The sequence below is a fragment of the Acanthochromis polyacanthus genome, chromosome 2 (assembly GCF_021347895.1).
Source record: "Acanthochromis polyacanthus isolate Apoly-LR-REF ecotype Palm Island chromosome 2, KAUST_Apoly_ChrSc, whole genome shotgun sequence".
NCBI lineage: Eukaryota > Metazoa > Chordata > Actinopteri > Pomacentridae > Acanthochromis > Acanthochromis polyacanthus.
The window spans coordinates 11,732,187-11,759,706 of NC_067114.1; the positions used below are offsets into that span (position 1 = coordinate 11,732,187).

At 39.5% G+C, this 27,520-nt stretch overlaps 3 protein-coding genes and 2 non-coding genes across 6 annotated transcripts in view; all 5 read left to right on the plus strand.

Annotated features, from left to right (window-relative positions):
• Positions 1-5,469: 5,469 nt before the first annotated feature.
• gcshb (glycine cleavage system protein H (aminomethyl carrier), b) lies at positions 5,470-10,132 on the plus strand. Its single transcript, XM_022203346.2, has 5 exons — positions 5,470-5,657; positions 6,792-6,871; positions 9,267-9,330; positions 9,418-9,549; positions 9,706-10,132. Exons 1-5 carry the CDS (start codon positions 5,507-5,509, stop codon positions 9,801-9,803), a joined length of 525 nt encoding a protein of 174 aa, XP_022059038.1. The 5' UTR covers positions 5,470-5,506; the 3' UTR covers positions 9,804-10,132.
• A 4,577-nt stretch (positions 10,133-14,709) lies between these two features.
• Positions 14,710-20,380, plus strand: rpl13 (ribosomal protein L13). Its single transcript, XM_022203347.2, has 6 exons — positions 14,710-14,791; positions 15,254-15,371; positions 16,115-16,256; positions 18,701-18,874; positions 19,676-19,732; positions 20,178-20,380. The coding sequence occupies exons 2-6, from the start codon at positions 15,268-15,270 to the stop codon at positions 20,334-20,336; spliced, it is 636 nt and encodes a 211-aa protein (XP_022059039.1). The 5' UTR covers positions 14,710-14,791; positions 15,254-15,267; the 3' UTR covers positions 20,337-20,380.
• LOC127533010 (small nucleolar RNA MBII-202) lies at positions 18,504-18,582 on the plus strand. Its single transcript, XR_007940616.1, has one exon. It is a non-coding gene; the product is annotated as a small nucleolar RNA MBII-202 (small nucleolar RNA).
• Positions 19,933-20,013, plus strand: LOC127533011 (small nucleolar RNA MBII-202). Its single transcript, XR_007940617.1, has one exon. It is a non-coding gene; the product is annotated as a small nucleolar RNA MBII-202 (small nucleolar RNA).
• Positions 20,381-24,777: 4,397 nt separating the features above from the next.
• cpne7 (copine VII) overlaps positions 24,778-27,520 on the plus strand; it is a 31,368-nt gene continuing 28,625 nt past the window's right edge. The window contains exons 1-3 of one of the 2 annotated variants that reach the window (XM_022203348.2): positions 24,778-25,058; positions 25,986-26,027; positions 26,151-26,467. In XM_022203348.2, coding sequence (XP_022059040.1) covers positions 26,294-26,467 — 174 coding nt within the window. In that variant the 5' untranslated portion in view covers positions 24,778-25,058; positions 25,986-26,027; positions 26,151-26,293. The remainder of the gene's footprint in view (positions 25,059-25,985; positions 26,028-26,150; positions 26,468-27,520) is intronic. The other variant, XM_051939859.1, reaches the window with a different exon arrangement.

The window sequence follows — 27,520 nt, forward strand, 5'->3', positions numbered from 1 at the left end:
AATGAGTCTGAGATGACGAGCCAGCAATGACAGAAGGAAAAGACAGGGATTAAATACTAGCAGGGGGAACCAGGTGGAATGAATTGGCTTGATTGCATCAGCTGAAAACAATCAGAGGCCAGGTGCAGAATGGGTAGGGAGCAGCAGACAGAGGGAGACAGAGAGACCAGACAATACAATAGGAAAACAGAAACAGGAACAAAAGGCAGAATCCTGACAGTTTGGCTCACATGGCATAATAAACCAAGGAAATTTCAGACTAAACCAAACATTGCAATTGAAATAGTACGGGGCGAATACACTGTGTGGAACTCAAATAAATTAGGTTAGACTAGGGATTAGGAGAAGACTCCATATAAAGTGTTAAGTACTTCATTTAAAGCCAGAGATGAGTCAGTAATGCGCTGGGTGGCTCTTTGTGGACGACTGAAGTTCTTAATTCATGTGTCCTTGACAATGACTCTATGACAGCAGGAAACCTCTGTGTCTTCACAGTTTTGTCATTTGTCAGATACTGAAACAAATGGAAAGTGTGCAATAAATAGACTTTGTGGTTCTGTGTTTGCTTTAGGAATGGTGGAGCACAACAATGGTGTATAGAAAGTGAAGTCAGTCTCATAGACCTGTTCCTCTGGACTGTCAGGGTGATAAGTCACTCCACCATTCAGAAGAGTGAGCATGACCCAGAACCTGGAGAAAATTATGGGAGTGAAATTCCCTCCTACTGACAGCTACGACAGTGATGGTAAGAATCTGTAGAAACGGAGAGATAGACTTCACATTGGAAGACCATTTTAACACTTGTCAGGTGCTAAATTGGTGAACAGCGCCATCTGTTGTACAGTCTGCTGCTGTCTGTCCTTTTTTCTTTACTTTGCTGTACTGACATAGTTCTTCCTTGCAGTTGGTTGGAGATTTCCTAGAGGTTACATGTCAGATGAATCTGACATTCATCTGTGATCACCTTCAAAGCATAAGTCCTTAGTTGAATGACCCGATTAGACAGAGAAGCTTTTTGAGCAGCAGGCCAAGTTGTGTAGAAAGCCGAAACTGACTTGTATTTTCCTTTCTACCTTACTGCATGGTCACAAAATCTAAAGGCTTAGGCTCTGTACTGTTACAGTGAATATATTACAGCATCTAAATCTGTGCATGTTCAAAATTTGAGATATTTTTTGCACTGGAAGGGACAGTTTAGCTGAATAAATAGCTTAATATTTGCATTAATTTATCCAAGAAAATCTAAGCAGAAAATTATAAATATATGTGCCAAATAGCTTTTTTCCTTTGTCAAAATCACAAAAAAGTCTTTACAATTTAGTAAATATTTATTTTTAAGTGATTATTGAAAGGTGAAATAAAGATCAATCAAGACTGAAATAACAAAACGTGTTTTCCTAAAAATAGCAGATCCTACCAATGAAATGGGGACACCAGAAAACAACTATGAATTCACTCAAAGATTTTTATGCTACAATAAAATTACTCCACACAAAACTGGACCAAATTGAACAAATAATAACAACTCAGCCAAGGGCATTACAGCATGTACTGGTGCAAATTTTCTCATGTCTGTGAGTATTCATTATCCTAATATAAAAGCAAGTATGTAACACATTATGTGCAGAAATATAGTTTTTGCAGCGTAGGTATGCTCCTTATTTTCAAAGGGCCTGGTTCCTCTGGTGTTGTGTTATGTACAAGTTCTTGTCTTTACCATTAAATTGTCTTTAACAAGCTCTGATGTACACTGACAGTCATTAAAAACTTTGAGACCATATTTTTCAACATAATTTTTATTTTGAAGTCCGAAACTGGATTTTCTTCATATGAATCATTTGTTTAGCATATTGGCATACAGAAACAAAAATCTAAAGTTTCAAGAATGATTTCAAAATAAAGAATTTCACAAAAGAAAACGGCACCTGCCAAACACAAAGTCACAACAGTCAATACCGAGTATGGCCTCCATTTGCTTCGATGCAGGCAGCAATCCGTCGGCGCATGCTTTGGACCAGGCTTCTGATTGTGGGTTGGGAACAGCCCATACGCCTGGCTACATCACTGTAGCTCAAACCAGACTCCACCATACCCAGTGCCCGGAGACGTTGTTCATGTGATAGACGCGGCATGATGCTGTTCACTGTACTAACAATGGTGGCCTTTTTTGGGCCTTTATATAGGCCTTCAAAACCCATTCTCAAACTGTGCAGATCCTCACTGAGTATTGCTTGGTGTGTATTTGGTTCACTTTTGCAAAGTGACCAACCCATGTGCAACGAATCATGACAAAATGACAACTCATCATTATCTCAACTACCAGGGCACTAGATCATCAGTAAATCCACAATGAATAATTACAACCCCCTATAAGTAGAATTCTGCGTACATTTCTACCTCAAAGTTTCTATTGACTGTCAGTATATGATTGTTTCACCAGAGCTCTGGCTTCTGGTTGCCAGTCATTAACTGGAGATGACAAAGCTGTTCTAGTTTGCGACTTTGGCTGCTGCCTTTAACATTTTTCTGGTACTTTAGGACATCCTTGTATTTTGTATCCTTCTGGAAGGCCAGAGCAGCACAGTGGCTTTAAAGAGAGAGAAGGTATTAATGTACTGAGACACCTCAGATCTTCTCGAGGTCCTGAACCCTCCAAGATGCTCTGCTGTCCTGGAGGGTTCAGGTCTCTTGCTTTTTTTTCTTCTTGATGACAAATTCCATGATAGTTGTATTGATTCTTATTACGGTAATCAGATAATGCAATAAAAGTATATATTTCAGTATTTTCTACAAGGGGAAACTGACAGCCCTGAGAATAGTTCTCTGTGGTTGTGTCACTAGCAGTCACTCCTTACATTATCTCTGTTGTTAAAAATATGGATTTGCTCATCTTTAACTAAATAAATGGAATAATTAAATAAGATGATAATCTAAGTTTTGACCTGTTTTTAAAAATGTTCTGAAGTGATCATCCATCCATCCATTCTCTATACACCGCTTTATCCTCACTAGGGTCGCGGGGGGTGCTGGAGTCTATCCCAGCTGACTCGGGCGAAGGCAGGGGACACCCTGGACAGGTCGCCAGTCTGTCGCAGGGCTCTGAAGTGATCAGCACCATGTAAATAAACCTGTAGTCAGCTTGGTGACCACCTTTTTAAACAGCTGGATTTCAGACAGGACACAGATGTGTGGCTGCCATAAGGTGTACAATATCCTTGAAAATCTGTTTAAGCTAACAGAGACACAGTAACCTGTCTATGACGTTAATGTAATAAACAGATATCACCTCAAACAATCCATCAGTCAGAAACCAATTAGTCCTTGAATGCAAGAAGATGATGAAAGCAACAGCACATTATTCCTGCTTAAAAGCTTGTGTTAAATCTGAGAAAGTGACTCTTTTTATGGAAAATATTTAGGTCTGTTGATGGATTGATCACTGTTAATGAGCACAAAGTAAATGCAGTTTACTTAATTTTAATATTCCCCCAAAACCTTACATAGACTCATTCCTATAGTTGTGAGTTAGATTATACTTCTACTGTACACAGGTTTTCAGCTGAAGATTTGAGTAAATACATGCATCTACTCAAGTCTTAGATAAAGTAATTTTCAGCAGCTGCTACTTATTTGTATGTTTAACCACTACACTACATTTAGAAAAAAAAACTTTGCACTCTCCTCAGTTCAGTCTGTTAAACTCTAAGCTTAAGACATGTTTTGTTTGGCACAACCTTTGATTTTGTGTGGCTGTAGTTGTGATGGGTTATGCCATTACACATTTTTTGTATTATTTATCTCTAATTGTGTTTTTATGTTATTTTGTTGCCGCCTATGGATTTTGGCATCTGTCATTTTAATATGGATTGTTTAGTACTTTAATACTTACTGTTCTGCTCTATATGATGGTTGCTTACATGAAGCCCTTTGTAACTTTACTTAAATGGGTACTATCCAAAGAAACACATTTTTATATTACTCCCTTCTGCTTTCTCAGAGCACTCTTTCTGGCCTGTCATAGCAGGAAAAGCATAAATGTAATAAATTATTCATAAAGCATAAAAACAACTCCATTCCACCGAGGTGAGGTTGTTGAAGGATATTAGTGTTGTGTAATCTTACTCTCACATGATTTACTATAATGGAACTGAGCCATCATCAACAAAACTGGCTTCACCTTTGGTTTTCCTGCTATGACAAGCAGCAATGTTTTTAAAAAAAAAAAAAAAAAAGCTTTTGCATGACAGATGTAGAATTTACATGCAAAACAAACCTGCAACGTACTGATGTAGTTTTAACTATCAAAGCTATCAAACTACCCACTAATAGAGGGGACTATTGTAGGACTTGTACTCTCCTCTCTTTCATATATTTACATAAATATCTCCATTGCATGTTATTGCCTTTGTGTCTTCTCTCTCTTGTTGTGCTTTGTCCTCTGCAGGTTTCTCTGTATGTGAAATATGTAAAATGAACACTTTTCATGTTATATGAAAATAGCCTCTCCATTTTTTCAACTCGTCTTATGACCCACTTCTTCACCCTGACCTTTGGCTATGCATAGTCACCTTTAATGGATCTTTTATCTGTTTTATTTTACTGCTTTATTGGGCTGCACAGTGGGGAAGTGGTTCGCACTTTTGCCTTGCAGCAAGAAGATCCTCGGTTCAAATCCCAGGGTGGGCCTGGGATCTTTCTGCACGGAGTTTGCATGTTCTCCCTGTGCATGCGTGGGTTTTCTCCGGGCACTCCGGCTTCCTCCCACAGTCCAAAAATATGCTGAGGTTAATTGGTTACTCTAAATTGCCCGTAGGTGTGATTGTTCGTCTGTATATGTAGCCCTGCGACAGACTGGCGACCTGTCCTGGGTGTCCCCTGCCTTGGCCCGAGTCAGCTGGGACAGGCTCCAGCACCCCCCTGCGACCCTAGTGAGGATAAAGTGGTATATAGAGAATGGATGGATTTTACTGCTTTATTGCATTGCTTTTATTGTTGTGATTTATTTTACTGTAAAGCACTTAGGCCTTTAAAAGTGCTATATAAATAAATCTGACATTGACATATGAAGAGTTTATTTGCAAAAACAGATAACTCCATTTTTATACATTTTCAGAAAACTTATTTTTTATTGTTTACTTGAGATAATAATAATAATAATAGTTTATTTTTTTCTATTTTGTCATATATTTTCTACTGAGTCTACTGAAATCCACTCAACTTCAGTTTGATTTATGTTGTTATATATCAAGTAAACATTTTTTTTTTGAAAATTAATAAAAATTGAGTTATGAGCTGTTGTTAAAAATGTTTTCACTATAGGCTGGACAAACTAATACTTTTGGACTCGTCAGACTGTCTTGTGAACCCTAGTCACCTCTTCTACCTCCTCTTCCTCCCCCCCACACGCTCCCGTCGGCAGCTCCCAGCCAGTGGGATGGTGCGCGCTCCCGCGGTCCAGTGTGTGGTGTGTGCACTGTCTTAGCCAGCGGGTCCACAGTGAGTGAAGATGGCGATGAGAGCGGCAGTGCGGTGCCTCTCTGCAAACTTTTCATCCAGGCTGCCGCAGCTCCCGTCGGCAGCGCAGCTCTCTGCGATTCGGCTGCTGTGGAGGAGCGGCTCTCCGCGGACACTGAGCTCGACCTCGGTCCTGTCCACAGGTAAATAAAATAATAAAAATAATGATAATATTAATAATGACACTGCTGGCCAAAGGAGCTGCACTTGGTACATTGTGCATGCGGTTCTGGTCTCACATTCCTGTGTGACTGTAATGGACGAGAAAAACAAAACAAAACACAGTGTCACTTTCCCACAGCCGAGCAGAGGAATGCAAACAGGGAGGACAACGAAAAGTTTGTTTTTGAGTTGGAGGTGGCTGTCAAAGTACAAAAACTTGTAGCTGCCGCATGTTGGTTTGGCTAAAGTACACAACAAGGCTGAGGTGGAGGACGGTTCAGCCACGAGCTCCAAATTGAGACGACTAATTATCTCAGTCTCGTGCAGCAAGAAGTAGCTCATTAATCTGAATTTACCCATGATCCTGTGTGATGGAATCATGTGATCAAAAATTCAATTCCATTCTGCCACTTTCCTTTCATTTCTTTTTATTACTCTGAAATATCACAGCTTTAAAGAGTGGTCAAAAAATGTGTATTTTTAGACTGTGTAATAGTTACAAAAACACTTAAAGCCTTTTTACAGCTGCAATATTCAGCTCCCAGGACTGACTCTGAGCCCTGGTCATGCATCAGCATCTCATACAGTCCACAATCTGGTTCAAACCTGTATTTCTCTGCATGGTCTAATGCCCACACTGGAAATTGTTGAGGCATTACAGTTCCCCCCTCGGGCTGCTGTAGTGATGACAGCATGAGCTTGGACTCAAAAGGCTTCAATTCTTGCTTTTGTAATTGCAGATTTTTGTCGACGATCTTTTTGTTTTACCTTTTTATGTCAGCAATAGTGATCTAGATCCAGAAATGCACCTGCAGAAAAATCAGAGATACTAAGTTTGAAAATTAAAAGCACACGGTGTTGCACAAGTAGTGGTCCATAGTACAGCTCTTTGTTCTTTGGCCATACAAATGTTGGACTTTGAGGCTGGTGTTTTAACAGATTGCCAAGTCTGTGCAGCTCGTAAGATTCATCATAGCACCACAGATGTTTGTTTACAATCATGGTCTATTTTATGGTCTATTAATGGTCATGGTCTATTAATATTTTCACAATGTTGTCACATTTTAATTAGATGGCCTGTTCCACACTAACTCGTTCCCTTGTTCTCTCTGTAGCCCTAAAGTTCACAGATAAGCATGAATGGGTGCAAGTGGACGGTGGAATCGGCACCGTTGGTATCAGCAATTATGCTCAGGTAGGTGTCGGGTCAGTTTGTCTTGAAATCCTTGAATTATCGCACACTTTGTTCAGAGGTTTACTGGTGATCATCTAAAAATAGGGATATGCTAATGCCAATGCCTGTACTGTGCCCTTCAGCCCTGTACTTTGTCCACAGCCGCAGCACTAAAGCAGGAAGATTTACTGTTTTATGACTATTGTTTGAAACAATTGATTACTGTCTTTCTGCAGATATGTGCTGGAAAATGTCAAGTGTGGGCTTGCTTAGCTATAAATCCTTCAATGAAAGGAGGACTATTTTATCTCCAACCACAAGGCAGCTTTCAGAAGAATGATTACTACTGCTGTATCTTTTATATTTGAGTAGTGAAGGCAAATTCTGAAAGTGGGCACCACTCGGGTTTGCCAAATCCACTGTACAAATGATTTTAACTTTGCTGCCATCCTTTCAAAAGTGCTAGAAGTAAGTTTGATCATTTCATATTTTGCAAGATAATGACAGTGCAGACAAAATAATTTGAATTGTCAAACATTTGTTGTCTGTCTTCATTCAAGACCTCTAAATCACCTCAGACTTACAGTATTCTCAGCAATTTCCAATGTTTCCCACACATGTGCTTCTATTCATTAACCCCCATATAACTGCTTCAAAAAGAAAAGCTCATAAACTGCGGATGTGATTATTAGCATTACTGACCAAAGTGTGAACTTTATCTACCTGTACTGTACTTTGTGTGGACTTTGAGCAAACCTCTGATCTTCAGCATCTTGAAAAGGTGAACTTTAAGTAGAAGCCGAGTTTCCCCAGGGTCTTAGAAATACATACACATTCATTTAGGAAAGCCATCAGTGTTCCTGTGTTTTTCTAGTCCAAAATGGTTTTAATTTCCCATTACTTCAAATGATTTTTATACTTAGGCAGGTTTATACTTTATATATTTAGTGGACTAAAGTGCAACTTAAGTGGCGGTGTTTTATGTATTACCCCAGAAGAAGGCCTAATTTAAGGACAGAAGCAGTGATGACAACACCTTGACGTTTAAATGTACAAATATCCTCCAAATTACAGTTAATATGAAGGTTCCAGTTGTTTTAGGCACCAGATTAAATCTGTAAAAGATCTCACTTTAATGTTGCTGCCTGTGTGCTGGTCAACCATTACCTTTTTAAGTTTATATTATCAGAAGCATTTTTTAGGTTTATATTTTTATACATATATGCCAGTTTAAATGGTTGCTGACCTCTCATGTTACAACAATTCAGGGTCTAAAAATCATTAGAAATGAGTGAAGTTTTCTGCAGTAAAGGAAGCATTTTGTCTGTCCTTGTTTTTTTTAGGGGCACTGAATGAGATTGGCACTGAGACCTGCTGCACCCCTTGTGGTTTAGTCATGTATAGGTGTAATCAAAGCACAGGTGTAGCTCATACATGCACACACTTGATGTGTCTCTTACAGAGAATCATTTTTTTTATTTTCATCAGTGTGAGTTTTTGGTTTTGAGCCAGAACAGCATTTAAAGTGTAAATGAGATCCCCACCAGCAAACACAGTTGAGCCTCAAGTTTGCACATTCAAATTCAAAATTTTTTTTCCTCTTCCACTCTGGTTCTGTTGTATAGCAGACAACTCGAGTGTGACTCCAGTTTCTTCGATGCTGTGTCACTGCAAACATAAATGTTCTTTGTTTTAAGATAAAGAAAATCACTGATTGTGTTTTTTAAGTAACTTCCAGTTTATGTTTGAATGAGCAGGAGATGGTTTTACATCTGCGATGAGTCTTGGGTCTCTGCTTAAAAAATTATCCATGAGGCCGGCTGCAGTAGGCGTTCTGGTGTATGAATGAGCAGCACAGTGGACATTTCCTCAGGGCCGTCTTCTCATTGGACTAGCAGCATGAGACAAGAAACATTACCCATTGGCTGCTCTGTTGCATTTTAGACATTTTAAAGTGTGAGTTTTTGTGCTGATTCTGTCATCACTGATGGGCATACAAACTGGGAATAACATGTCCTTCTTGAATGTGATGTTGGATGAATCTGGTCAATGTCTACAGGCACAGGAAAACTGCAAAATTTAAAGCATAAATAAATGCTAAAACAGATACAAACAGGACATGTCAAGGGTCGACATGTCCTGAGCAGCGAGTCCCTGGTTCGACTCCCGGCAGAGGAACATTCACTGCTTGTCATTCCCTTATTGTCTTTCCCCATATTTACTTTATTTCCATTGCCACTATCAATAAATACATAAAAAATCCCTCAAAAAATCTAAAAAAAACCCCATAAAAAGACATGTTCCCTCATCGGCATGACGGCATTTTTATTGGATGTTGATTCTGCAGATCATTAATTGGCTTTACTTGGGTTTAAATATGACTTCGCGCTTCACACAGTCTGTTGTATCATTTCAGGAAGCATTAGGTGATGTGGTGTACTGTGGACTCCCCGAAGTTGGCCAAAGTCTTGAACAGATGGGTAAGAGCCCTGAACAGACTGCACATTTAGTAAATAATTGTTTTGAGCAGTGCTATAAGAAGTATCTGTTGTGTGTGTCTGTTGTAGAGGAGTTTGGTGCCTTGGAAAGCGTAAAGGCTGCCAGTGAGCTATACTCACCATTGACAGGAGAAGTGACTGAAATCAACACAGAGCTGGCAGAAAACCCTGGACTTGTGAATAAAGATTGCTATGCACAGGGTAAGTGTCTCATACTTGCTTTTGTTTGTCCTTTCCAAGAATCTCTCCCAGTGGATTTGTTGCCAGGGCAGACGACAACTTGCCAAACCAGAATAATGTCACAGCTTGTTTATAAAACCGGTACATGTTTAATTTTTAAAAATTCTTACCTTTCAGGGTGGCTAATCAAGATGACCATTGAAAAGCCTGAAGAACTCGATAGCCTCATGGACCAAGCTGGCTATGATAAATTTATTAAGTCACTTGAAGAATAAATCCATAACCTCACTGTGCTGCTTTGTAATGTAATTACAATGAAAAACTAGTAGGCAGGCTTACTAACATCTTGTGTGATAGCTTCGTCATATGTGGTATTTATTTTGATACTGTGGTTTTGCTATCAAAATAACTGAAACATTCTGTAACCACTTCCACTGAGAAGGTTAGGATTTGTTTAGGCACTAGCACATCTAAAGGGCTCTTATTATGAAGATCTGTCGGTGTCATTGATGCTTTGCTGCATTTTTAAATGCGAACAGATGTGGTGAAAGACTGGAAAGAGCCATGTCAGATTAATTTAATAAAACTTGGTGTTCAAGTTTGAGTTGATACGTTTCCTATTATTTCAATTTTTCTAAGTGTTACAATCCAAAATTTCATTTGTGGCAACTAGTATAAATATGCAGGAATGTATTGTGTTAAGGTGGAACCAAGTTACACACCAACAATAACTTTACCGCTTGTAAAAATATAGGTTTATTCATTTTATAATGTGCTTCAGGCAGATGTGTTCAGATAATGTTGCTGTGTGGGTGCTGACAGGGCACACAGCTTTTTTTTTGTTTTGTTTTTTTGCTTGTTATAGTTCAGCACACCTTGACCTTTGCCCTCAGGTGAAGACAGACCCAGATTGCAGAGGCTACCTGATCAATCATTAATATGTTAGTGGTTTGAAAATCAGCAACTGAACAAAAAACACTGCGCTCTCAGGCCGATAATGGGAAAAAATGAAAGCTGTGATTCATATTCCTGAATAAAACGCACCTCTAGTTCTTTAAATCGTGCCAGCTATTTTAAATGAATTTATATTTAAATGCCCTCACATAACTTCCTCTCAAAAGGCATTTTGTTCACCTTACAAATCTCTGCAATGAGAACTATATGAGAGCAATTTTAATTCTTCTAAGCATATAGTTTTGTTGCAATAAATTTTTCCAGTCTCTTCATTATTCTAGTAGGAGACACACCTACAAAGGAATCGGACAAGTTCAAGCAGGGCCAAAAGAGGCAACGGTGCCCACAAAAAGCTTCTCAAAGTTGTTTGTGTGATGAGATTAAATTAGGAAGAAATACGTCATTCTAGTCATCAAGACATCTGTAGTTGCTGCTTCACTGCTTGTGTAGGCCCTTTGCAGTCTTCATGAATGGCATGTGACCAGTTCTGCACAATCATTTTCATCAGTCTCAACACCTGAATCACAACACAATCTGATTTTAATACATTTTTCAATACATAGCGCTGTTATCAGGAAACACCTTTCTGAATATAAACCTGGTACATTTACACTGGAATCCTGCACAGCAACACTTTGTGATTACTGCATAGTTGCTTCCACAGAGGTGTGTTCACAGCACACCCAGGCGCAGGCCTTGTTTCCTGTGTGAATGCTAGCGGTAATGAGTTCTTTATGCTGCACCTGCCAGTGCACCCCAAGGCTCAATAATATTAAAAGACTACCAAGAAAGTAGCAGAAATGGCATTTTCATGTGGAAGATTCAAAAGTAATAGCAAGAAATATAAAAGTGTCACTCCTCTTGTCTGCAACCTTTGACTATCTAAGAAGAAATATTAATAACATTCACTTCAAACAAAGGCCCTTGCTTAGGGGCCTGCTGACCAGATACACACGTGGACAAAATTGTTGGTACCCCTCAGTTAAAGAAGGAAAAACCCACAATTCTCACTGAAATCACTTGAAACTCACAAAAGTAACAATAAATAAAAATTTATTGAAAATTAAATAATCAAAAACAGCCATCACTTTTGAATTGTTGATTAACATAATTATTTAAAAAAACAAACTAATAAAACAGGCCTGGACAAAAATGATGGTACCTCTATAAAAGATTGAAAACTATTTGACCAGAGTGACATGATTAACTCAGGTGTGTCATTTAATTGACATCACAGGTGTTTCCAAACTCATAATCAGTCAGTCTGCCTATTTAAAGGGAGACAAGTAGTCACCCTGCTGTTTGGTGAAAAGGTGTGTACCACACTGAACATGGACAACAGAAAGCGAAGGAGAGAATTGTCCCAGGACATCCGAAAAAAAATTATAGACAAACATCTTAAAGGTAAAGGCTATAAGACCATCTCTAAACAGCTTGAAGTTCCTGTGACAACAGTGGCTCATATTATTCAGAAGTTCAAGACCCACGGGACAGTAGCCAACCTCCCTGGACGTGGCCGCAAGAGGAAAATTGATGACAAATTGAAGAGACGGATCGTTGGAATTGTATCCAAAGAGCCCAGAGCAACCTCCAAAGAAATTAAAGGTGAACTCCAAGGCCAAGGTACATCAGTGTCAGATCGCACCATTCGTCGTTGTTTGAGCCAAAGTGGACTTCATGGGAGACGACCAAGGAGGACACCACTGCTGAAAAAACTCATAAAAAAGCCAGACTGGAATTTGCAAAAATGCATGTTGACAAGCCACAAAGCTTCTGGGAGAATGTCCTTTGGACAGATGAGACCAAACTGGAGCTTTTTGGTAAGGCACATCAACTCTGTGTTCATAGACTCAAAACCAAGCATACGAAGAAAAGAACACTGTCCCTACGGTGAAACATGGAGGAGGCTCAGTAATGTTTTGGGGCTGCTTTGCTGCATCTGGCACAGGGTGTCTTGAAAGTGTGCAAGGTACGATGAAATCTGAAGACTATCAAGGCATTCTGGAGAGAAATGTGCTGCCTAGTGTCAGAAAGCTTGGTCTCAGTCGCAGGTCATGGGTCTTCCAACAGGACAACGATCCAAAACACACAGCCAAAAACACCCAAGAATGGCTGAGAGAAAAGCGTTGGACTATTCTAAAGTGGCCTTCTATGAGCCCAGATCTGAATCCCATTGAACATATGTGGAAGGAGCTGAAACATGCCATTTGGAGAAGACACCCATCAAACCTGAGACAACTGGAGCTGTTTGCTCATGAGGAGTGGGCCAAAATACCTGTTGACAGCTGCAGAACGCTCATTGACAAATACAGAAATCATTTAATTGCAGTGATTGCCTCAAAAGGTTGTGCAACAAAATATTAAGTTATGGGTACCATCATTTTTGTCCAGCCCTATTTCATTAGTTTGTTTTTTTAAATAATTATGTTAATCAACAATTCAAAAGTGATGGCTGATTTTGATTATTTAATTTTCAATAAATTTTTATTTATTGTTACTTTTGTGAGTTTCAAGTGATTTCAGTGAGAATTGTGGGTTTTTCCTTCTTTAACTGAGGGGTACCAACAATTTTGTCCACGTGTGTAAGTATTATATTAGGTGACAGGCCTTCTTAACGTTTTTCTTGATTTTCACGGCTATTTACATTGTAGATTCTCACTGAAGACATCAAGACTATGAATGAACACATATGGAATTTAGTAAACAAAAAAATGAAATAAGTCAAAAATGTGTTTTTGCAGCAGGACTTACCACCTGTCGAGAGGGCCAAAACTACTACCAGATGGTTTGCTGACCATGGTATTACTGTGCTTGATTGGCCTGCCAACTCACCTGACATGAATCCCATAGAACGGGGTTAGATACAGGGTTTTGTCAAGAGGAACATGAGAAACACTTGACCCAAATATACAGACAAGCTGATGATCACTATCAAAGCAACTTGGGCTTCATCACCTCAGCAGTGCTACAGGCTGATCACCTCCAGGTTGCACTGCATCAACGCAGTAAGGAATATCTAAACGAGTATTGAGTGTATAAATAACATACTTTTCAGAATTTGGACATTTCTGTACTGTAAATCCTTTTTATTTTGAAATACTGGAATTCTGATTTTCATGAGCTACAAGCCAAAATCATGAAAATTAAAACAAAGAAAAGGCTTGAAATATCTATTCTTTACGTGTAATGAATATAGAATAAATAAAATTTTACTTTTTTGAATTTAATTGCAAAACCCCCAACAGTTATTCACTACATTTTAATTTTTTGAGTTGCACCTGGACCTATAGTAAATGTGGTAGGCCTCCATCTAGTGGGCAGTGCAAAAACTTCAATTCTATTTTTAAAACTTGTGAAAATAATCCTCATTAACATCAGCTTGCAAAATAAATTTCATAAATAGCAACATAAGCTCAGACTGAAACTAAATTATAATTTAAAAAAAAAATCACATCAGATTAACAATATTTAATAATCAGATATCAATATAGGCTTTAAAGTTTGAATACCTGGCAGATGTTTAAGTCCAATTTTTGATGACAAAATTCAGCATTCACGGATTTTGGAATAATTTATATATATATATATATATATGTTTACACTGATCTTAATCCTACAACTATACCCAACCCAAGCGTAGTATTAATAGTCTTATTTTCAATATCAAGCCAAGTTTATATAGTCAAACAGTCAAACAACAGCAAAAAAAAGAGAATGTTTAAAAACCAAGACAGGATAGAGACTTGTAAAATCAATTTAGACACACAAAAGAATAATCATATTAACTAAAAAACCTGGGCAAGACAGCCTAACAAGTCTTAAGATCTCTGCCTAAAATAATATTAAGTCGCTAAAAAATATACTTTTTAAACTAATAGAAAATAATTATAAACAATATTATAATAACGATAGAACAAACTAAAGAAAGTTCGGTGTGCGTCCGCAAATCTACACAAAGATGAAAAATAAGATTACCACTACTTCTTGTCCGCTTGCTCAAATAACCCATTTTCATAGTGTGCTCGGTTTTTGTGATTTCATTATTAAGTGCATATGTCGGTGCCGACAAATAAAGATTTATGTATTGCTAATACTGATGTAATCAAAGGAAAGAAACCAGGCCTCAACATTAAAGCAAATATTTAATAATTAAAATAGTTTTTGACGTTGACCTGTTTCTGTAGGGGGGATGCTCCTGTGTATACTCTTTGATAACACATCTGTTCGCCCATTGGCTGGTTGTTTCATATCCCACAATCCACCGCTCTTCAACTTCCTTTTTCCTTTCGGCCATTTTCCTCCCTCGTAGGTATGAGAAATTTTCCTCCAAAGATTTCATAACAATCTGTTCTAATCCATCGTATTTTATAAACCTCCGTCAACTTCAGTTACAACTATTAATAGTGTGTTTTGTCGTCCTTAAGATACGGCCACTATTGTCATAGATTTCCTTCTTTAATTGCTTATTATCTCATGGTTTAGTGGTGCTATCCAGTCAAGTGCTAACTGCTAGCACTGCCGCTACAGTCCAGCCTTAGCAGCTCCTTATTTTAACAGTGTCCGTGAAAATAGAAGTGAACGTAAACACTGAATTCTGAAATGGTGAAAATGAGTACTTATGGGGTGTTTCAGCCGTGTATGAACAATTGCGCATGCAGTTAGCCAGTGGCCTTGTTAACGTGTTAGCTTAGCATCTTCAACGTAGCGGTGTGTGTACTGACTGTGCCGGCATGACATCCACTCATGTCTGTGTGCCACGCTGTGTTCGCAGGGAAGTAGGCAGCCATGGCCCCCAGCCGGAATGGAATGATCCTGAACCCTCACTTCCACAAAGACTGGCAGAAAAGAGTGCGCACCTGGTTCAACCAGCCAGCCAGGAAGATCCGCAGGTGAGAACTGTTTGGTGATTGATGCTAACTAGAGCTAACGCTAACCCTCTACTGCACCGTTCCATCAACGAGCAACAGGATTTGACTTTGTTAGCTTTGTAGTTACAGCTACCTACACAAGTAATTCTGCATATAAAAGTGTTACTCAAAAATATACAGCACATTTTGTGTTTCTTGATGAAATGTCATGTATTCTAAGGAAGTACAGATGCTATAAGAAACCAATGAGACCTCATGTTTTCCTGCTTGTCAATGTTATCTGACTCACTATTTTGTTTGCATGGATAAAATAGTCTTTGTAGTGGAGTATAAACATGTAGTGGTGGTATTAGGAGTTTAGCCAGTCAGACAGGGTTTCTTATGTTTATATATTTATTTGATGACGTGGATTCGTGGTGTAGCCTTCTTGAAGGCAGTGCCATTTGTGTATGTACTTGGGGCACGCATGAGGCTGCCAGCTGCTATTGTACACCTACAAAGATGCTCTGTTTTAGAAATCACTTGTAATTTTGAAAACATTAAATGTGTAGATAGCTAAATGTAGTATTGTAGGTGGATGATGTTTGACATAGTTACGTAGCAATTCCTTAAAGACTAATGGGGGTACATAGAAATACCAGACATTTGTTTTACTTCTTTGACACTCCAAATATACATGACCATAAAAGATTATTTGGCTCTTGGTGCATGGAATGAAAGAGATCCCTGGTTACTCTTGTTTGACAAAATACTTCTTTCTTTAGGCGAAAGGCTCGTCAGGCTAAGGCGCGTCGTATCGCTCCTCGTCCTGTTGCTGGACCGCTGAGGCCACAGGTCAGATGTCCCACTGTCAGGTACCACACCAAGGTTCGTGCCGGACGTGGTTTCACCCTGGAAGAACTCAAGGTAATACTTTATGCCTGTTTGTCAATATATTTAAAAGGAAAAATTAATGGATTTGTGATGTCTTGTGTTGTTAAAACTGGGCATTGTTTCAACAGTGTCTTTAGGAAATCTCTATTAATCAAACTATGAATTGATACAGATTGGAGGAAGAAGTAGCAGCTTAACTGATTAATGGTGCTTGTCGATTATTTTGTCTAGTAGAAACTTACTTGTATGTCGGTTTGACCAAGACTCTAATAGTCTTGAGTTTGTCAGGATTATCTCCAAATCAGAAATGCTGTTGACAGTTACTAAGGTTGGAAAGTAGAACAGGCGCAACATTTCTGTGATGACTCATGCATCCCACCATACTGAAAAACTCAATATCTGTAGAGGAACATGAAGTGCTGCTCAAAGATGTGATGTTCTTTGCCAAAGTGTACCTTGACTTCCCTCCCTTGTATGTTCCTGATGTAGGATGAAGGCTAAATGGTAGTCTTCATGTGGCGTTTTTAGATATGTTTATTCATGAAATGTAGGGTCAAACAGAAGTTGCTGTTTTCAGCGATGCACATCGTCATCAGTATATGTCGATAAAGACCTCAAAATAAATGAGTGTTGGCGTTGGCCCAAAATGAACATGGAGAAGCAGCTCCTGCCTCTCAGGTTTAGGATGTACAGTTTGATTTGAAACATCACATAAATGTTTTAGATGTAAATTTAGAGAAATTGCTTATTCTTCCCTTTGAATATGGTTATTTAAAGCAATATCTTATGTCTTTATCTGTCAGTAGACCATCACAATAAGAGTAAGGATGACATGTCAGTACGACTGCAGGAGAGAACAGATGCTCTTTGCACTTAGCTACAAAAAATATTTGCGAATATTAGCAACTGCTTACGTAAGCTCAGGCTATCATCAAAAATTCAGTACAATCTTTAATACAAGTCATTTAGTTGTACTCCCATTCCCATTTTTTAAAACTTTGTTAATTCCCGATACCAAATTAAATAGTTATACAATTTATGGAGTAAAGTAGCAAATATGTCACATATTTAAATTCAGTTCTCAGCATCAGGCAAACTTTTGAGCTAAAATTACTGCAAATTTATTGTTGGAAGCTGTCGACTATGCGTCCCTCAATGCTGTTAAACCTAGTGCACACAAGATTGTTGGCTACTACAAGAGACAATGATAATGTACACTATCAGGATATGTAAATTTTACTCTTGCCAAAACCATGTTAAAATAAATAATAAACATCTTTAGACTAAAGCTGTTCAGCAGTTGGGATGGATTTTGAATGTGAGTGTTCATGTAGGAACACTCTTTGCTGACCGCTATGGTCAAGTACTAGCCTAGCCGCGCTAGACCCAGGTCTGAAGACGCAAGGGTCTAGGAACTCTCGACAGGGAGGGAGGTGGGCTAAAAGGTTGTCTTTCAAATCACTCTGCAGCAATTGGGTAGGTATACAACCAATCAGCGCAACGAATAGGCTGATGTAGTTCATGGAGCACCGGAAATCAGAGGATGCGGGAGTTTGGTGAAGCCTTATTTATACAGTCAATGGGTGAAGCTCAAGTATATTACAGACATGTTAACAGAAAGATTATTCATAGTCGGTGGAAATGGAGCTCAACGACTGTTGTCGTTTTTGTTGTCGACCCTGACAGAGAATTAAATTCGTTGCCGTGGGTTGTCTAGCACGGCTGGGCTAGTTGTTTCCGGTTGTTTCTGTCAGAATCATCGCGCCTCTGTCGCCACTTAGTTACGCCCGCCTTCTGCCTCTACACTTCATGGTGATTCGTCGGCCAGTTTTAGGAGCATCCAACCTCGAGCCTTATGGAGGGTAACTAGACCCACCCTGGCAGAGAATTAAATTCGTTGCCGTGGGTTGTCTAGTGCGGCTAGGCTAGTCAAGTACCTTAGATAGTTGGTAGACATGTACAGGGTTTTAACTATTTGGTATTTTTCAATGTTTTTTCTACTCATGAAAGGAACTGTGCAATAGCCCAGTGTTTCTGTATATACAATAACCCTCTGCAGTATTTTCACATTCAGAGCAATCTGCACCATTGAATTTCTGCTTAATACAAGAATTTGTACAATTTCTGCAGTATTTAGGTACATCACGTTTTTTTTTTCTTTCTTTGCTGGTGTCCCTACATATTTGCACTATTGTGTGCTGCTGTAACACCACAAAATTCCGTCCTGTGGAATTAATGATCTTAGGAACCATTGTATGTATTTGCATTGCAGCAGTCATGTGATGACAAATCTCCGGAATCTCTGTATTTTCTTGATGAATACTTTGAACCCTTTATCTGATGACTGCTATTTGTTATTTAAAGTGAAAATTAAATTTTGACTGTAACGATTTGGACATCAGTATTTTAAAAATATAGAGTTCTGCCATCCAGATCGCAGGTTTTGATAAACTCTTAATTTGCTGTGCTCCTTGCAGGCCGCTGGCATCCACAAAAAGACGGCCCGCACCATCGGCATCTCAGTTGACCCTCGTCGTCGCAACAGATCCACAGAATCTCTTCAGGCCAACGTGCAGCGTCTGAAGGAGTACCGCTCTAAACTCATCCTGTTCCCCAGGAAGGCTTCAGCCCCCAAGAAAGGAGACAGCACTGTAAGTACCACTGTCGTGTCTTCACATGGAACACTAGGATCTACCAGATACTTAAATGTTGTACTTTTAATTGACTTGAGTTTTGTTTGTTTGGCTCATTTTCCTGAGAAGACAAATGTTAAAACAATACACAAAGGAATGTGGTCAGATGTGAGTTTTACATCAAATTTTAATAATTTTCCAAGCTCTCTTAAGTGTTTGTTTCTCTACCTTTTCTTCAACTTTAATGAAGTCTTTTATATTTTTAAATATTAACAGTGTAGAGATTAGACTGGATTGAAAGTCTTGCTTGTTACAGCTACATACATTCAGGGAATTTGCATTCTGACTACCCTTCTATAGATTTTTTTAGATTGGTTGTGTTTGGGGTGTTTTATATCGGTCTGCACAGTGTTTTGCCCACCAAATGAACTTGGGGACATGCCAGTGAACTTTTCAAAACCCACTGAAGTTGAGAAATAATCCACTCTAGTAATTTGAGAGTTTTCTGTGAGGAGATCATTGTGGAAACTCACACAGTCTGTTGTGCCATCAGTAATACAGATTGACAGTAACATCTGTTCTCACAGTCTGACCAATTTAAAAATACAGACATTTGCATTACTTTGATGAACTTTTAAGTTTATTGCTACGGGTGAACATTAAATAAATACGCTAGAATCCCCTATCGGCATCAGCTATTTGTGTGCTTTCACCCAAATGCTGGTGCTGGCCAGATGTTTGTCATTCTTGTTTCATGTCTCACTGCCAAATATGGTGTTTTGTTTTTGTTCTCAAACTAATTAACTGTGATCACTTCAGGAGGAGGAACTGAAGATGGCCACTCAGCTCTCTGGTCCAGTCATGCCCATCAAAACTGTAAGTTGCAATTCCTGCAAGATTCCACGTTGTATTGCATTCAACAGTATTTCGACAGATCAGATGAACAGGTTCACACCAGCTGAAAGAATGTAGCCAGTTTATTGTTGTCTGTCATTCAGTGTCTGTGCCGTCAGTGGTGGCTGTTGATGAACTGAAATGTATTAACAGTAAGATAATTTTACATTGAAGCAGTCAGGTGATGACAAAACTCCGGAATCTCTGTATTCCTTTGATGAAACCTTGAACCCTTTTTCTGATGACTGCTCTTCAAAAACATTGGTTGTTGCACCAGGTTAAATCGTAAATTCCCAAAATTGATCCTGAATTTTAAACGGTTCAGACAAAACTGGCAGAATTTAGTCGTTTGCCAGATATAGAATTATTAAAGACTCTGTGAGAAATTGCAAATGAAATCACTGTTTGTTTTTTTTCTACTTTTCAGGTACACAAGAAGGAGAAGGCCCGGGTTATCTCTGAGGATGAGAAGAACTTCAAGGCTTTCGCCAGCCTGCGTATGGCACGCGCCAACGCTCGTCTTTTCGGCATCCGTGCCAAGAGAGCCAAAGAGGCTGCTGAGCAGGACGTGGAGAAGAAGAAGTGAAAATAGTCACTATGGAACTTTGCAAAATAAAGTGTCTGAAAAGAGCAATGTGAGAATGTCGTGATTACAGTCGGGTTTAGATTGACAGGTGGTGGTTTTCATGGTCTAATCGTAGATGCAGCCAAGACGTGACTTACAGATACAATGTGTTAAATGCTGATGGCTTCAGAGTGCTGCTTCTGGCATATGACTGGAGAGAACAAAACCTTTAGAAGACAGCCGTTTGGTGTCTCAACCAGAAAATATAGCTGCAATTAGAATTATTTTTTCAAGATCATCGTACAAAAATTAACATCAAGTGTTTGGCTACGTCCAACACCGGATTGTAGGAACTAAATCAGTCAGTCGTTGGTTAGAACCGTTGCCTCACAGCTAGAAGGTCACTGGTTCGCTTCCCGCCTGTGTGATGACACACAACACCAGGACCCTGCAACTGTTGTGGCTAAGTAAAAGATTTTTTTTAATTCAAAAGATGTGTACAACATGATCTACAGAGGCTTTTCTCTGAGAAAATTAGTCCATTTTTAATACCACGGAATTCACTTCTATTGTTTATTTCAGTCTCATTTACAGCAGTAGGGGGCACTAGAGGCACATAATGTAACTTAATGGAAAAGAAAAAGGAATTTTCAAATAGACTTTTTAATGCATGCTTTTAACTTTACATGTCAATATATTTGTCATACAATTCAACCACATGAATTAACTCAGAGTTAACAGCAGAGGGAAAATAAGTTATCCAGTTGATTTGTTTTAGTCTGATAAATGAAAAGAAAGTACTAAGGAGAATCTAAATAATGAAAATCGTTTGATGAACCTGACCAAATATCATCAGACTTGTACATTATATACAGCATAATAATACACAGGTGGTAGAAGCAGTAACCTCTGAGACAGAGGAAGGTCAGGAGAGGTGGACAGTAAGAAGAAGAAAAAAAAAACTCATCCAAGTGGGACAGTTTTAGATTCAGCACCTGCAGAGGAGCAAAGTTGAATTTCAATGTTCATAAAAAGGTTATATGCCGCAAGACATGAACCGAAGCAGACTGTTAATATGAAGCAGTGCAGTTACGACAGAGTTCTAACAATGTGGGGGCACTGTGATGTTCCGATGAGGTGAAATGAGTAAATCAAAGGTAAACAAAACAATACAGGCACACAGGAGCTGCTCCTCTATGGAGTGAGATTGACTGACTTTAATGCATTACTAACTAAAATGTCCAAAAGTTCACCATGTCAATGAATACAGGCTGGAAAGGAAGAATGTGTCCTTGTGTGTGTGTGTCCTTGAGTGTCTCTGTGTCCCGGCAGTCTGAAGGTCCATAAATAATTCAGTTAATGAAGGTGAGTGGACAGTTAAGTTGATTTGGACAAGGGGACCTGAAACAGCAGCTCAAATGGAGAGTTCCATGTTTCCTTTAAGATCAGGAATTCCAAAAAAACAACAACAATTTGGAGAACCAGATGTAACAGGATGTTGTATCTTTAATAAACATTAGCACCTTTCCTAAATAATTCTTAAACCCCCTGTAGGTAACTAAGTACAGAGCTGTTTAGTCAAGATTTGGACACGTTTAATAACTATTGATGTTGATTTTCTGTCTTACAATACTGCATGAAGCACTTTTACAATGATGCAAATGTATTGCTTTCTTGAGGGAGGATGAGAAGAAGATTGTAAAGTCAATATAAAAAAGTCAATTGTTTGGCTGGATAGAAAATGATTCAGCAACAACTTTGAAGATAAATTGAATTACTTAATTGAACAAAAGCAATTCTGTGGCTCCAGCTTAATTTGCCAACATGGGAATTTGCTACCTTTGTTTTAGGATTGTAATGGTAAAATTGTTTGGTTTTGAGATAGATAAATAGATACTTATTAATCATGAGGGAAGTTCAAGAGGAGATAAATATACATCTTTGCACAGTGTTACTAAATATTATCTTATAATATGGAGAGCTGAACGTGAACATTTTGCATGATCTATTTTCTTCCTATTTATTTTTTTTACCCATGCTGACTTTCTCCTTTGCTCCTCTTGCAGATATTAACTAAATATCTTCTACGTCATTCTATTCTACTATCCAGATCAGTAATCGGATCAGACTGGGCATCCTGCACTGTCATCCCTGTGATGTATGGGGTGCATTATATTTACCTTGTAAAAAAAAAAAGAAAACTGAGACGTTTTTGACCGCAGGATTTGTAGGTCAGTAAGCCAAATATAATGATGATGACCGAGGAGGCTGTTGGAGATACTTACAGTGCTGAAACACAAGCTCTGTGATTGATTATCATTAGCAGGGATCCTGCAGCTACCACTGTCAAGAAGAAAGACTTTGGAATCAATAGTGTGTTTGAAAATTTCCAAGAACCTACCAATGGACAAAAATACCTCCACTCGAGGGAGCTGCTGGTGGAAAACTGTCGATGATGACGCTAAACCGATGCGCCAGAGTTAGACAGACTGATGAAGAGACCCTCCTATTTGGGTGATTGTACATGCAGTGTGATCAGTAGCACCAAGGTGAGCACCGTGAGTGTGACTGGAGACTTTGACTGGATAATCCATGTGTAAACGCATGGAACGTCCTGTGAGGTGCTGAAAAGACACAGCAGCAGATGGCCGTTGTTTGGAGCTGTGGCGTAACAGGGCTCAGGTGTGTGCCCCACAGCAGACGCTTCCTACCAACCCTGAATACCCATGAAAGAAGAAGGGAGGCAGTGAGGGTGAAAACAGCAAGAGATAAGGGACTTTAGGTGATGTGAGAAAGCAGCGAGCCAGCTTGTTAAACAGTGTGCACAGGTCAAGATATGGATTTGCTTCTTTTTGCCTTAAGGCACACGAATAACATCAACCTTTTTGTGTGACATTTCTGTGTTTTGGTGTGTTTGTCAGTTCAGCAGAGCAGATAATTAAAAAGCAAGCAGACAAATGTTTTATTTTTCATGCTGTTGGAATAATTTCATTGACCTACCCGCCTGTTTTGTTTTTTTTTTCCTTTTGAAAGCCTCTCAGAATCAGTCACGTCCTCTTGATGCCAAAGTTGTAACGCTGCAAAACTCGAATGAAAAAGAAAGGAAGGAAAAAAAAACTTTCTTTTTGTCTGAAGGACATTTCTGATTTATGAGACTGAAAAACCTTCAGGAATAAAAATGCGTGCCTACACATTTCTATTAACGATAAAGAGCACTGTAGCTAACAGCCAAGCCCACAAGGCACTTTGAAGCAGTCAAAACTCAGCTTTGATTTTCTGTTTTACATTGTGTTTTGATGAAACCAAATTTCCCCGGTAATTTTGTCTGTTTTCTGTTTTGTCTTTTACGGCCTTCAATTCAGTTTTTGCCGAAACTCAAAAGCTGCTGTTTTGTCAGTGCAATCTATAAATGTTATGCAATGTCTGGAAATACATTCATGAAAATAATACATTTGTGGGTGGACTGCAAAAGGGTTCAAGCGTGAACGCTGTGTAGAAACAATACATTATGTAACATACATCGCTGTCAAGTAATTGAAAATCTACACTGTGAGCCAGGTCAGTGACATGAAGCAAGGCTAAAGTATGTGCATGTATATGTGCCCACATGCAGTACAACACATGGGAGCATGCGTGAATTTAATAAAGATGCTCAGCTGTCTGGAGCTTGAAGAGTCGATTGTGATGTGCCCTGTGATGTGCCAGAAGAGCCGTCTTTTTAGCTTCTTGTCCTGCTGTGAAGCGTGTCACATGCTTCATTGGCATCAAGGTCAGAGAAAACCTACATGTGTGCAAACTGACGATATGGATCTGACTGTGAGGATTACTATGCAGGCATCTGATTTCACTTTTTATGTGTATCTCATTTTACACTGGGAGCTTCATGTTGAGAGAAGGTCCAGTAAATGACAAAAGAGTTGTCCTCAGTGTGAGCAGAGGATGCAACTGACTGCTAAAACTACTCCATACGTTCACACATTGTCCTCTAATGCTTGTCTACCAGCCACTGAATGCAGCTTTATGTTTTCTGTGCCTTGTACACTGTGATGTGGACCTGAATCTGATGCAGATTTTTATTTATTTAGTGGCTTTCATCGTTCAGATTTGATATAAATGTGCATTTCATCCTGCTCCTTCACATTCTGACTTTTTATGGTAAACACTTCACTGATGAGCTGGTAGGCTGCCACACCACAGAGTGGGCATAAGCAGTGTGACATATTATTACAGTATGCTTACGCTGGAGAAGAATCTGAATGACATATCCGTCTAAATCTATTTTTATAAGCTTGAAAGCCATTCATTTGCTGAAAATGGACTCTATTTATGGCATGGACTCCCATTAAGTTCAATGCATTTTGTTGATTTATGCATAGATCACAGTTTCAATGCTCTTTTGTGAACATTCTTTACATCTATGTCAGATTGTGTGTGGGGTTTTTTCTTCCTAAGCTGTCAGGTGGCAGCTCCTGCAGCCTCTCTGGACCCTCGTTTCCCCCCCTCTACTCCAACTCCAAACAACCGTCCCTATGTAAAGCCAATCCTTCCCTCAGCAGCTGGACTCTTCTCCACTCCCACCTCCCCAACATCTCTGCAAGCCGAGCCGACTCCCTCCTCACCAGCCTGAACCAATGAGTTTAGACGGAGGAGAGAGAGAGAGAGAAGAGAGAAGAAAAAAAATCAAGCATTGTGTTATGGGGAGCGGATTAAACAAGTGTGCTCAAGAGTGAAGAACAACGACAGGTAGGAAGGTTTTTGAACTTGATTGTGCGTACAGTTTCTTGGTGTCTTTCGGGTGGATAAAATGCGGTTGCTTGTGCGTTTGATGCTGCAGATTCTCTTACTGGAAGTGATCCGTCAGTGACAAATGTTGTTATCAAAGTGTTCGTTTTAAGTGCGATTATTTCTCTGGAGAAATGGAGGTGGTCGCTCCGGCCACCTCGAACCTTTACTGATGTGTCCAAGATGACAGATTTGAGTTAATTCTCGGTGATAAATTATTAACTAAGCGTTTAGGAGCGCCTCTTGTATCGTTTTCATAAAGTTGAATCGGCAGCCAGTTTCGCTCAAACGTGTTGCTTTACCAGCAGAAGTTTGGCTTCATCTGATGCACATTTTACACCTTTCCGTTGTATTTCCAGCTTTCTTTAAGTGAAGTTTGACACGAACGCTGTTGGGAAACATGTGGCTTCACATCTGGAGCGCAGAACCACGGGCGCTGTCCCTGGTGCTGACAGACAAACGTGCTCCACACTTGTTTATTTGCCTCCTCACAGTAAAAAAACACACACAATGCTGGCGGAGAAATCCAACCTCCGCCCTCATTCTTCATTTTAAAGGCAGTGTTCTTGCTCAAGGACACTTCAGCAGGGTGGGTGTTGCCCACAATGGAGCTGGAACACCATCACTTCTTGGTTTTTGTATTATTTGAGCTCTAAACACCACTTTCACTTGTTTTCTCATTGTTGATTGAGAGAATGAGATAGGAAAAAATGCCCCTTTGTTCCACTTAATGTGTTTTCCATCTCACATTTAGTCCTGGAAACAATATTTAAACAATAGTTAGGCAGCAAAGAGAAAATGCCTGTGATTTTGCATGCATTTTTGCAGACAGCATTGTTGAATTGAGAGGTAGCACCAGTTTGATGGTTCTTAAATGAATCTTTGCAGATTCAGAAGCACCTTGATGTCCTGTCTGCCGTCATTATCGAGGTGAGATGATAGTCCTCACAGGGGAGTAGCTCTGACAGTCAGTGATAACAGCTTGGGTTTGGTTGTGTCTCCTGGGACTCAACAAAAATCTCTGTTCTTATGACATCTGTACCAAATCAAAAGGGCCTTTCTCCTGTGAGCGTGCCACATCTTTACTGAGATCCCCCGACCGACCAAGTGGATTTTTCCATCCCTCGGAGCAGCACCAACGGCCTCACATCGCACTGCTCTTGCTGGTTGGCAGCTCTTCTTTGCCCTGAGCCAGGATGAATGACGTTCTGGAGGCCACCTCCCCTGCGACCAGCCTCAGCGGTCCGGCTGCCTGCGTCTGCAAAGTAGAGCTGCGTGTGTCCTGCAAATCTCTGCTGGACCGAGACACGCTGAATAAGTCGGACCCCTGCGTCATTCTCATGGTACAGACCAATGGACAGTGGACAGAGGTGAGGCCCCCATTCTTTTCTTCATCTCACTAATGTACAGTTGAGCCTTTTGAGGTGGGAAGTGTGTCTGATATCTCCTAAGTCAGCAATCTTATATGCAGCCTTTAAAAATCAATCCGACATCTTTTATTCATCTCCCCACGTGAATGATTAACCACAATATTTTATGTGCTTTGACTCAAACATGAATAGAGCTCGAATTATTCAAGTATGGCACCTCTGGGTGATCAGAGCAACATGTTTTCTTAATGGTTAAATAATTGCACCGAAAGACACTGAAGACAGCTGCTCAACCCTTTCTTTCTTTTATTACAAATCTGGCAAAAAATATTAGCATTAAATCTGGCTGATGTGTGAATTCTTACAGATTGGAGTGATATTTCTTTTTCATTCAAATTGTTCAAAAAATCTGTGTAGTCACAGAAGATCAAGCAGGGTGATAAATCTGTTAATGGTTAGGTGAATTTGCAACTGTTTTTGCTCTTTTGGAAACGATCCCGGCTTACACAACGGCTGTCTGGCTCAGAATTATAAAATGTCAAATGGAGAATGCATTTGCAGTCAACATTTGTCTGTCTACGCAGTTCACTGATTTACTAACAGATTGCGTTTCCTGCCCTGTAGGATTCACATTACGTGTATTTCACTTGTCTACATGAGCAAACAGTAGCATGACGGGTTGTGTTTCAGCTGAAAATGTGTACTTCCTTGGATCGGTCCCAATCTGATTCGGAGTGTAGACAGCAGGTCTCTCATTTCCCTGTTAATTAAGTCATTTAGTTCACGAGGGAAAGCCAAAACACAGGTCTCTGTTAAGTAGAAGATGTGTTAAAGTGTGGCAGAGGACATCTAATTATATCGATTTTTTTCCCTTCTCCCTCCCAACCCTTCATCGAACAAAAAAGCTCCCTTTTCAGAGAAATGGGAGATAATAATTAACTGTAACTCTGCCAGTTTTCTGCCACATGGGAGCCATTTGTTGAAGATGCTCACTGTAATGTTTGGGCGAACGTGGAGCCCTGAGATGCTATATTTAGGCGGGGATGATTAAAA

Bases quoted from the DNA above. Each gene is read 5' to 3' on its own strand.
- gcshb (XM_022203346.2), top strand. From the start codon at position 5,507: ATGGCGATGAGAGCGGCAGTGCGGTGCCTCTCTGCAAACTTTTCATCC. The intron at 9,331-9,417 runs GTAAGAGCCCTG...TGTCTGTTGTAG, and splicing joins CCAAAGTCTTGAACAGATGG to AGGAGTTTGGTGCCTTGGAA. The intron at 9,550-9,705 runs GTAAGTGTCTCA...CTTACCTTTCAG, and splicing joins TAAAGATTGCTATGCACAGG to GGTGGCTAATCAAGATGACC.
- rpl13 (XM_022203347.2), top strand. From the start codon at position 15,268: ATGGCCCCCAGCCGGAATGGAATGATCCTGAACCCTCACTTCCACAAA. The intron at 15,372-16,114 runs GTGAGAACTGTT...TTCTTTCTTTAG, and splicing joins CCAGCCAGGAAGATCCGCAG to GCGAAAGGCTCGTCAGGCTA. The intron at 19,733-20,177 runs GTAAGTTGCAAT...TCTACTTTTCAG, and splicing joins CAGTCATGCCCATCAAAACT to GTACACAAGAAGGAGAAGGC.